General features: G+C 39.5%; 1 protein-coding gene across 1 annotated transcript in view; it reads right to left on the bottom strand.

Moving 5' to 3' along the window:
• XPO4 (exportin 4) overlaps positions 1-12,470 on the bottom strand; it is a 517,538-nt gene that overhangs the window by 16,491 nt on the left and 488,577 nt on the right. Inside the window, exons 20-22 of the mRNA XM_069202267.1 lie at positions 9,763-9,893; positions 1,894-2,011; positions 1,707-1,799 (exon numbers count right to left, since the gene is read on the bottom strand). Of these exons, the coding sequence (XP_069058368.1) occupies positions 1,707-1,799; positions 1,894-2,011; positions 9,763-9,893 (342 nt within the window). The remainder of the gene's footprint in view (positions 1-1,706; positions 1,800-1,893; positions 2,012-9,762; positions 9,894-12,470) is intronic.

Genomic DNA, 12,470 nt, shown 5'->3' with positions numbered 1-12,470 from the left:
CTGAAAATTGTGCAGTAGAAATACTTTCTCAAAAGGCCTAACCATTCAGCATGCTCTACACTAGATGATTAGGTAAGGACCATTTCCTTCCATGACTGCAAGAGAACTGCTATCTTGTGGGACAGGGAGAGGAAACTCTGCCATTGCATTTAAAATGAAACTAAATGGAAACCAAACATGAACACTACAGTACTGTAACGTCACATATGTAAACACAATGACAAGGAGGCCATATCCAGTTTAAAAAAAAACTAAAAATAAGAACTCTTGCACTACTCTTGACCCTCACTTCCATATACTGGCTTAAACCCTTGACTATACTGTAACCTTGAAAAGTCTTGACGCACCTGCAAAAAGACACAAAGATCACAGGCGAACTTGTGAAAACCATAAACGATAAATTGCAAATAAGTGGAAATGGCAAGCTACAAAAGCAAACAAAATCTTTAACTCAAAAAGTGCACTACTCAACCCAAAGTACCTCAGCAACCAGACACTGTTGAGGAATTTTGCAACATAAAATCTTTAATCGTTTCCCCTCCAAGGACTTGCGCTAAAACAATGTACACCAATTCATAACTAAAATCCATTATATGCGCCAGGTTTATCTCCAAACTTTCATCCACCTCACATGAAAACAATCAAATCATTAGACTCAAATACAAATCAAGAAATCCAGGAAAGCCAAAGGAAACCACCCAAAATCAAAACTCAATTATTGATATCAACATCTGACTCAACAACAGTGACTAATTTTACAGAACTGTAAGACACATACACAAGCCTCACATTACAATGATACTTCCACTGGTAAGAAGTCATAGGACTAATCTTCCCGTAGAGATTTCCACTGTGACAACCCAGAAGCAGAAACCACAAGTCATGTACAGAGAAAGACCACAGAACCATAAATGAAATCAAACAGAGGCAAACACAATAGACCAAAGAAATTTGGGTACCAGGCAATAATTTATGGCATTTCAAAGAATCCGATAGTCTCCCTTTCTATCACCTTCAGTTGAAACTGGTTGACAACTTAATTTGTACTGCACAGGAAAAGTGGGTTGCACTACCTACCTTCAAGAACATGGAAGCATCATTCATGTGGGTCATCCCAACACTAGGCTACCAAAACTGAACAACACCCACAATCACTGGAAACAGTGAATGTTCTGCCACAAACTTAAGAGCATAACAACTCCTAAATATTACATTTCTCTTACACTACAATCTGAAACTCTGTGTTGTTAGAAAATAACCCTGATTTGAGGACATGGTCTGAGAAGTATCTTTAAGTCTTTGTATCTTCAATGGCAAAACATATTTTGTCTTTCTTTAATGTGATTAACCAATGAACAGAATATGTTGCTATACATTTGAGACCCATTGCTCTGAATCGTCAGCTTTTTCACTTTTTTCCCCAAACTAAATCAATAAGACAGACTATTGAGAATTTACCACAATTCTAAAAGTTGCAAAGGAGCTAAGGTTCGGTAACTTTGCAAAGTTATGATGGTATAAATGACAAAAGCCAGTACAAAAATCAATTTTGTCTTTTGCCTGTCTCTCAGTAATAATGTTAACTATTTGACAAATTTATATATTGTTGGGGAAAAATAACATTTTGCATATAAGCACATTTATGTTCTCAACAGCATTACCAAAATGACAAACTACACAAAAGAGCAAATAAAATATTTTCATACCTGGTGCAAGCACACTAAGGTGTAAAACGCTTCACCTGCTGCCGTGGTCATCTCTGTATTGTGCTTTTGCAGTACAAGCATATCAAATACAAGCTAAAATTACAAAAGGTTTCAATTATTTTTCAATTTCCTGAGTAGCTGACTTATGTATCAGCAATCCGAATTTTATGAAATATGCTTGGCTTACCTTAAGAAAGTGGCTAGTTGCAACTAAGAGTGGAGAATCTGTTTCCTGTGCTTTTACACACTGTTCTGCCAATGGTGTGAGTGCTTCTAGACAAAGTTGGCAGACCTCGGAGCTCATGCTGGTATAAAATGTTAAAGAAACCAATGTGTTTTCAGATTGTTAAAACACGTTTGATCAGACCATCTTCTAAAATAAAGCAATGAAAATATCCAAAAAATATAAAAATGGGACATGTTCAGAGCAAAGATTCTCACTAAAGGGAAAGACAATTGGATTTTGGTAGTTATGTTATACTTTTAATGCTCTACATTTAACACTTCTGATTCCGCGTCAATAAAGCACAGCTTCCCCCACTGAATGTATGTCAATTCCACATTCATAAAAGTGAAACCCTGCAGAAGGAAGCTGTGAGTATTCCTAAGTGGTAAAGACTCAAACTGACATGGATGTTCCAGTTCACAACAATACAAGGCATTGTGAGACTGAATTGCACATCAACCCACACACTGGACTAAAAAAAATAATAAAAAAAAAAAATAAATAAAAAAAAAAAAATAATCGATACTTATTTGTAACAAAGTTTCTTACCTGTAGGTGTAGTTTTGCAGCTTTAAGATTTTCTGGATTCACATGCTGTGCATTATTCCGCTATCTTCTTTTTCTACTTTTGTTTGGTGGGGGTGTCGATGGAAACTCCATTTGGAGTCTCCTCGTGACGTTATCCCACTTCAACCGGATGTCTCCACCCCAATTCGCCATCTTCAGATTTTGTTTTTTCTCCTGTCTTTCCCATCTTCTTGCTGGAGGTGGGTGGGTCGCTTGTGAATCTAGAAAATCTTCAAGCTGCAAAACTACACCTACAGATGAGAAACTTTACATTTTGCAGCGTGAATCTTTTTTGGATTCACATGCTGTACATTGGTTTTATAGCAGTTTCTACTGCTGTGGTGGTTGGGATGAAGATGGGTATTGATTTGCAAATAGATATTTTAACACCCTTTCTCCCACCTGAGCTTCCTTGTTCATTTGTATATCAATGCAATAATGTTTTGCAAAGTTGTGCACTGAAGCCCAAGTTGCTGCCATACATATTTATTGTAAAGGGGTATTTGACATAAAGTCAATGGTAGCTCTTTTCTTTCTTGTTGAGTGCCCTCCTGGTGCCCTAGGTAATGCTTCCCCTGCATTGGAGTGGCATAATTGAATCAATTGGGCAAGCCATCTCTCCCAACAGTGTTCTTTGTCACTGCTCTTTCCAGATAGTTTTTTGCGAACGGTACAAACAACTGTTGAGTTCTTCTAAATGGTTTAGTCCTTTCAAAGTAATACATGATGCAATATCTTGCATTTACTGTGTGGAGAGTTCTTTCCGCTTGGTCTTTCGGATTTTGAAAGATACTGGGATCTTGAATGGACCGGTTAATATGAAACTGTGAAACCACCTTTGGTATAAAATGTGGATCAGTTCTCATGACAATTCTACATTTGTGAATTTGAAAATAAGGTTCTTGAATAGTGAGTGCCTGTAACTCAATGACCCTACGTAAGGATGTAATAGCTACTAAAAAAAAAGGCAGTTTTCAATGTTAACATTTGCAAAGTTGCTTAGTGTAATGGTTCAAAATGATTTTTCATGAGTTGTGTAACAACTAAATGTAGGTTCGAAGTAGGGGCTGGTACCCTCCCCCTCCTTTGAGGTGCCATCATCCTTGCTCCTTCTAAAAATCTTTTCACCACTGGTGCTGTGAAAAATACTCTTCCCATTTGACCTCTTGTATAAGTCACTGTAGCTGCCAGATGAACTCTAAAAGAAGCAAAGGTAAGCCCCTCTTGTAACAGATTAGTTAAATATTTTAAAACTGTCTTTTCTTTTGTGATCCTTTTGTTTAATTTATGTCTCAAACACCAAAATGAAAATCTTTTCCATTTTGCCATATAATATTTTCTTGTTATTGTTTTTTTCGCCTCTCTAAGTACTGACATTGTATCTTCTGCTAACCTCTCGTGTCCAAATTGTAAGTCTTCAGGAGCCATGCCATTAATTTGAAATATTTTGGCTCTTGGTGGAGTACTTTTCCTTTTTCCACCGACAGCAGATCCTGTCTTTTTGGTAGTGGCTGAACATTTCCTTGAGCCATTTGTACTATCTCTGAGTACCATGTTTGTCTTGCACATTGAGGCGCTATTAGAATCAGTGTCACATGGCTTCTCTTGTATTTGTTGATCATTCTGTGTAACACTGGGACTGGTGGAAAGGTGTATGCAAATGCACCTGACCAGTTTATCCAAAGGACTTTTCCCAGTGTCTACGACATAAAAACCTGTGGAAGGAACACAGGTGAATAAAACCATAAGACATGAAAAATATGTGAATCAGCTCATCAATGTTAGTGTGTCAAATGTGCGTCAGAAACTACGTAATAATATTTAGAGAAATGGGTCTAGTATAAGAGAGCTAGACCATGCATTCATAAGAATACCTAAAGCTGTGTAAAGTCACAAAAACGTTGAAAGCCTAGAGATAGCATCACCCATGATCGAAACCATTAAAAATCTGTCACTAGAGCAAAACCGGTCTAGAACAAATCAGAAAGACCGGACATTCATAATAATATAGGTGAGCCCTAACATTTCACAATGTAAAACTTGTTGAAGGAACCATGGAAAAGAAGTCATAAAAAATTCAAAAACATGGAATAAAGAAATTCCATGTTAATTTGACCAATCAGTGTTGGAGGCGAACTAATAAAATGAATATTAAGCTACTTGCTCCCTTAACGGAATGAAAAACCATGCACAAACACCCCCCATCAATACTGCAGAAAGAACCACAGCAATGGCATCATAAAGGCAAAGATAACATATTAAAGAAACACCAACCATGACCGCAGGACAGTATCACCTAATGAGTTAGTGAAGATAAATCCATTTGTTCTTATATGAAGACCGAAACAGCATGTTCTGTCCTGTTGGAACACAGAGCAACATAACATGCCATTGAGCAATACCTCTTATCATGTAAAGGTATATCCTAACCAGACCTACTGTTAGAAATGGGGTTTCTAGTTGGCAGTCAGTGTACACCCTGTCCAAGTAGGGACCCTCATTCTAGTCAGGGTAAGGGAGATACACAGCTCAGATAACCCCTGCTTACCCCCATGGTAGCTTGGCACAAGCAGTCAGGCTTATTCCGCTGCAATGTGTAAAGTATTTGTACAAACACACAGTAACGCAGTGGAAACCCCACAAAAGGAATCCACACCATTTTAGAAAAATAGCCAATATTTATTTATCTAAATCAAACAAGACAAAAATGACAAAAATACAATATACACAAGCAGAGACATTCATTTTAAAAGATGAAATCCCAATAAAAACACTTCGAAACAAAATCATTTCAACTGATGGAGTCGTTCCCAAAAGTCTGATGCCACTCATGGGGAGTGCTGCTCCAGTCATGGAGTCGCACAGGCTCCCCCCCCCCCCCTTAGCTACAGTACCTTTGGTAAAGAGGAAAACAACCCGATACACTGAGTCGAGGAGGTGAGACCTCTCTGGATCTGGTGCGGCGTCGGCTCCTTATTGCAGAACAAGGGAGTGGATGCGGCGTTGGGGTGAGGCATTGTTCCTTATGATCCAACGTGGTAGATGAATCCGGTGGGTGAAGACGTGGTGGGACAACCTCTCGGGGTTGCGGTCACGCCACAAGGCTACAGATGCTGCGGCAGACTAGGGTGTCAAGGATTTCGGTGACACGGCACTCGAAATTCTCAATGTTGCAGGACTTTAGCGCGGCTGCGTCATTGGTCGGGGTCATTTCACTCCAGTGGGGACCACAGCTTTGTTTTGCAGGCAGCGGCACAGAGTTGTGCAGCAACGCTGGTTCTGGAGTCATCCAGAGTCGATGGGCCTGGTTTTTGTTGGTTTCAAGACATCTTTTACTCCCAAGGGCCTAGGAACTGGATTGGCAAACTTCAAAGGTTGGTCTTTGTAGAGCACAAGACCTTAACTCTTCCTTGCCCCAGACACTCTAGGGGGTTGGAGACTGTATTGTGTGAGGGCAGGTACAGCCCTTTCAAGTGCAGGTGTCAGCTCCTCCCTCCCACTCTAGCCCAGGAAGACTCATCAGGATATGCTCAACGGGCCTGCAAACAGATGTCAGTTCGAGAAGGAGACCTTGGTCGAAGGGAAGACCAGGATGGCTCTGACATCTGTGCTGCCAGAAGCCTCATACAATGCTCCCACAAAGCCTTCAGCCAAAGTTGACAACAGGAGTTGTGCTCTTCGGCGTCATGATGCTCACCCAGGCACCACATACAAATCGAGTGGGGGTACTTAGCCAACATTTGTCATCCACAGGACCCACAAGGTTTGAATCCTGAAGTCATGTAAAAAGCACAGTTTCAGATAACAAAAACATTGAAGTAGGCCGCAAACGGCCTAACCGTTAGCAGATCAGTGTTGCAAGTGCAGAAAAGAAGAAACTGACGCTGGTGGGGGAGTTGTATGGACTCCGCTGATGTCACATCTGGTGGAAAACATTGATACGAAGTAGTGCTACGCCCTCTTCCCACGCACAGACATGCTATGAGAAAAAAGTTTCCAGATCCAGGCTTGCGCCTGGGGAAGATTCTAAAGTAAGGCATCTGCAGCTAGAGGTCTCTATCGGATATGCGATTGCGCGTGCCTCTGGAAGGGAAGGAGTGAACGGCTGCAAAAAGAACCCTAAGTGCAAGGACAAGTGGATAATGGCACTACATGCAAGGAAAGCATAGTGGGCTTGATGACAGGGAGAAAAGGGTTAGTTAGGATTTAGAACAGTGAAACTTTTCACCATCCCCCAAAAAAAGTGTACAAAATCAACGAAAACACAATGTTTTGTACCGTGACTGTTGATGTAGGTGTAACCAAAGTCACCTTCTACTACGGAAGGTGGCCAATAAGATAGCTATGTGCTTTAATGTGCATACAGTTAACTGGCTTCCCTTGGTTGCACAGTGGGCACTATAAGTTCTAAAAAGCCCATATTGACTGATATGAAATTTTATGAGGCAGCTGTGATAAATACACCTGGGTCTAAGTTATTAAAGGAACCATTTGGTGACTGAAATCACAATTCATCTCAAAACCCAAGCTGACATTAAACAAAGCAACCTCCTAAAATTGCAAGTGATTCCTAGCAACGAAGGTTTGGGTAAACAGAACTGCTTTTCTATACACAGGAATTAAAGAATTTTGAGGAGGTTCTCCTTGTGGGTTCACCAGGTTTGGACTGAATAAAATGGTACAGTTCTTAGTAAATGTCTCATTGGTTGGTCCCACATACACAGCAAATGTTGAAAGAATTCTCCTAGGAAGTCTTGCCACCAGAGCCATTGAACTGCCCGCAACTGCAAGGTCAAAAGCTCTCTCAAAACACATAATGGACATGGGAATGGAGTACAAGTCTGCTTCTTCAACTGGCCTGATGAAACAGGAGGGATGACACAGTGAACCAAGAGACCCCCTGAATGCAGGATCACAACCAGTGTTGACTGTCTAGTAAAAAGGCTCTTAGGAGGCACCAATCAGTGCTATATAGAGATATGTGTATATATATATATATATATGTATGTATATATATATATATATATATACACACACACGAATATTGAGATCTTCTAAAAAGTGGGAAACAGGTGGGAGGTAATAATGGTTCAGAAACATGTATACCTTGAAATGGTGTCCATGTGTGCTTTGGCTGAGGGACAAAATGATTCTGAATTCTGGACCAACTGTATAAAAAAAATAAAGTTTGTGTGTCTGCCACTTTTATATATTAGTGGAAATGGTTCCAGAATTGGAAAAGTGGGAGCAGGCACAATATTGACAAAACAGGAAGATGGTGAGGGTGTTATTTTTCAAAAAGTAATCTCAAAATTCCTTAAACTGAAAAGATGAGAACATCTGAAAAGCATCCAGGAAGATGCCACAGTGGGTAAGTTGGGTGGACTTTTAGACTAGAAGGTGAACAAGGAAAGCGTTTCTATGGAAATTATCTTAATACATATGGAGACTGGAACTAGAGTAAATAAAAAAAAAATCTATGTAGTGGTTCCTGCATTAGGAATATTTAGACACCGTCTCCACTTCCTGACAAAAAATAGGTAACAAAAATGCTCGAGTAATCATAATAGGTGACACTCGCTGCTAAGGAACTGTATCTCCTTCTACCCCGGGACTTGGGAAATGATAGGAGAATGCTGGGAACTAACATGCTCCCAGCGTAGTTCTATTACTCCTTTGAAAAACATGCTGGTCTATGAATGGGCTGAAAGAGATAATTAATTCCCAGCAATTCTACCAAAAAATGGGGCTAACCGGGCAAGGAATTCCAGCACTCTACGCTGTTCAGACCTGCTGTATAAGCTGAAAATGGGATCTAATATATACAGTAAGCACCCAACTGGTGGACAAGGACAAAACAGTATCATTCCTCGGAGTAAAGGCATCAGACAATTTGAAAAGGATTTTGCATATTACATGGTAAATAAAATAGGATAGGAATAATTGAAAGTACCATATTTAGATGGCAAAACAGTGGTGGATTCAATAAGGTGGGAATCGCTCAACAAGGTACACCAACATAAAAACTTTAGCCCTGTTTTACCCTGCTGTCTACAGCATCACAGACTGATTCCATACTAAACTGATTATCTAAGATGCTAAGGAGAAAGAGGGGGTTATAAGACAACTGGCTCATTAACACTCCTCTTTGCATGGGCCATAATGCTGCTAGCGGTACTCTCAGACTAGTGCAAGAATGGAAACTTCAAACAATGACAGGTCTCAAGCTTGCTCATTTTATGTTAGGTACATAATTTACTACTTCATGAGGGATCTAAGAAATGCCACACTGCTAAATACTGGAAAAAGTGGACAGATATAGCATTTTATAAAAATTTAAGGGCAACTGGATTAAGTCTTGTATCTACCCACTGAACTCGGGCAAGCACGGTGGAAGGAAGCAACAAATCAACTAGGCTTTGAAGTAGCAAGTAATAGTTTTTAGATACCTAGAGATCCGAATATACACTATAGAGGACAATCTTATGGAAAACCATTTAAATATAAATCTCTGGCTACCTTTCACTAACTAGTAGATACAATTACTTGTGTGTGTGATGGGTTGGCTATCTGTAAGTTTTCATCTAGGTAATACTGTGTATAACCTAGAACCTCAACTTCCACCCATATCTTAGTGCCTCTACTACATCTATTATTACCTCTACCCCTCGTATATACATAAACATACCCAAGACCTTTACCCCTATAAATGCTCTAGCACTCATACACTTATACATCTCCCTTAGCCTATTTACTAAGCTACACCATATTATGTCTACCCCAGCACATATACTAGCGGCTGTATATCTGCTTACAGCCTTGCACCTCTACTCCTATTTATACCCTACTGTCTCTACCTGTAACTAAACAGTAATACCTCTACTTCTTGTCTCTCTTTTTACCCTGGTCCCCTTTTCCCTTGTACCCTTCCCTGATTGTTGTTTGAGGGATTCCCTTAAAATGTTCAAGGAAATGGTCTTTTCTCATTTTGAAAGCCCACCAAAGTGGTGTTTCACCCACCAGAGGTCATCAGGCAGATGTTCTCCAGTTTGGTTTTTCTCTGAAATGAGGTAGAGCCATGCAAAATGTTTTAAAGTCAAACAAAGTAAACAGAAAAGAGCAGTATGTGCACAATGAAGTGAAAGCGCTGCAAAGCTACTTTCAGAAAACTCACGTGAAATGAGTAAACATGACTTTTGTTTTGTAGATATTGGAACGATATGAATTCCAATATAGTTGTCCATGTTTTGAATCAAAGGATACGATGTCATCCCTAATTCTAGGGAATACATAAGGCTCTTGAACAAGTCCTCAGGAAGTTGTGGAATCTTTTCAGGAAATATCTCGCATATAAAAGTGATAAGTTTGTAGTACTGATTACACAGAGATGGAAACTGCAAAAAGAAAAAGAAAACTTTAAATACTGAACTCCAAATGGTTAGAAAGAGAAGACTTTTTGAAAAATACAGGACTAACACCCCAGCCACAACCCAGTATTCTTTACACCACTCAATACTGGAACCACTGAGCTATATGACTGCATACTAGAACAGGCTTGAACAACTTAAAAATACTGGAGTCAAGTGTGTCCATCGCTCTAATGCATATAAATCAGTTCATTCATTCATAATTACTAGTCTGTCAATTTTGATTATTACCACTGGTCAGGTGGCTGCTTAAGGGCACAATTAAAACATAACATGATCACAAACCTTTGAGATTCCAGCACAATGTTTATATATGAAAATATACACTGCAAATCCTATTTACATGCCCACATTCTATACACTGCAAAGTCTGGATCTCAGTTACGGCTGCAAAAGAGGATATAGTAAAGGTCTGACTGCTCTTCATATGATTAAGTATCGTTGCACATTGGCAAAGGATATTATCCCCTGATCTATATTTTTTAACTTGTTCCTTGTGCTTGGAGTGCCACAGAGAACAGAGGTTGGGTGCCCAGTGCTGGTAGGTGGGTGTTAAATAAAATGAATAAACTAGTGGCTTATTCGTGATTCAGGAGCTGGGGTGGGTAAGTTCATTTTGGGGTCTTTTCTATAGACTATCAGCCATGTGAATGATCTCATACCGTGTGACATGTTCGGCATCCTGCCTTGGTGGAGCTGCTCATAGGACCAGAACCCACCAATACATTGATGATGCTGGCTTTCATGATACCACCTTGACTTTCTGCCACATAAGAAGAAAAATAGTATTTTGTAGGATCAAAACCTCATGGGATTATTCCATTGTGTGAGTAGCCTTTTTCTCGGTGTATGCTGACAAAGAGGAGATACTAATATCCAGTTTGAAGTAGAAGCCAAAGTGCACTTTTTCTTTGATAACCAAGTTAATGAACTGAATTCGAAAGTATAGATGCTGGTAACCACAAACCCAGAAACACCAATTAATTTGTGTTAGGGGGTCACAGCAAAGGGGTATGTATGAAGTATTCTTTGCAGGAGGCTGGCTTCTTGGTAGATTCACACATTTTTCTACTGCTGATGTGCTAGATGAGGCTCAAGTTAGTGCTGCAGGAAAAAAAAAACACTCAAGCCAGTCTACTTTATCCTACCTTCATATTTCACAAGAGTTTTGTACTTTGTACACACTATCCAAAGACAAACCGCTTTAGAGGCCAATCTCACCTTACATTCGGCCTACATTTTGAACATGCAGGCATAATTGTAAGAATAACACCCAGAACACAAAATTGTCAGCTACTGTTGAAAACAGTAGAATGGGAAAGGAAAATGTTACTTACCAGTAGACATCTGTTCGTAGCATGTAGTGCTGTAGTTTCACATGCTGTTCATAAGCTCACCATCTAGTGTTGAGTTTGGAGTAGTACAACTTGTTATTGTTCGACTTAAGTGTTTGAGTCACGGATCGAGTGACTCCTCCTCTCAGTAATACTGTGCATGGGCATAGAGTCCTTTGTTAGATTGTTTCTCCGCAGGCGGGAGAGTGAAGTAGTTAAAAATATATAGCAAGATAGAAAAGATGTCCATGCAATTTATTTACATATGTACATTATTTTGTATATATATATATAAAAAACTAAATTGCAAACTTCGTACACTTCTGGAGAGGAGGGAAGGCGCATGTGAATCTACAGCACTACATGCCACGAACATATGTCTACTGGTAAGAGTAACATTTTCCGTTCCATGGCATGTGCAGCTGTAGAGACACATGCTGGGCATAGACTGTAAAGCAGTTTCTCCATAAAGTGGTGGCTAGTGTGCAGGGGTTGCAATTGTTTAAGTACAGCTTGTCCAACATTTGCTTGTTGTCTCGCAAAAATGTCCACACAATAATGTTTAGTAAACGTGTATGCAGTAGACCATGTTGCTGCTTTGCAAATGTCTGCTATAGGTATGTTACCCAAAAATGCCATAGATGTACCTTTTTTCCTAGTGGAATGTGTTCTAGGTGGTGCAGGTAATTGTCTCCTAGCTTTAGTATAGCAAGTTTCAATACATTTGACTATCCATCTTGCTATAGTTGTTTTAGATATAGGATCTCCTTTGTGTGGTAAGGAGAAAGCCACAATAAGTTGTTTTGTTTTCCTAAAACGTTTTGTTCTATCTATATAGTACATAAGGGCTCTTTTAACATCTAGAGTATGCAGAGCTCTTTCTGCTACTGATTCTGGTTTTGGGACAAAAACTGGTAATTCTATTGTTTAATTAATATGAAATTGCAAAATTACTTTTGGAAGGAATTTTGGATTTGTTCTTAATACAATTTTTTCTTTATGAGCTTGAAAAAAATGTTCTTCTAAAGTTAATGCCTGAAGCTCACTGACACGCTTAAGGGAGGTGATAGCAATTAAAAAGGCTACTTTCCATGAAAGGAATTGTAGGGGGCAGGAGTGAAGTGGCTCAAATGGTGGAGTCATGAGCCTTGTGAGAACAATGTTAAGATTCGAAGATGGAGCTGGAGGAATCCTTGGTGGAATTATTATT

This window comes from Pleurodeles waltl, chromosome 8, assembly GCF_031143425.1.
Source record: "Pleurodeles waltl isolate 20211129_DDA chromosome 8, aPleWal1.hap1.20221129, whole genome shotgun sequence".
Taxonomy (NCBI): domain Eukaryota; kingdom Metazoa; phylum Chordata; class Amphibia; order Caudata; family Salamandridae; genus Pleurodeles; species Pleurodeles waltl.
The sequence above is the reverse complement of the archived record's forward strand: the minus strand, read 5'-3'. Positions and strand labels throughout refer to the sequence as shown.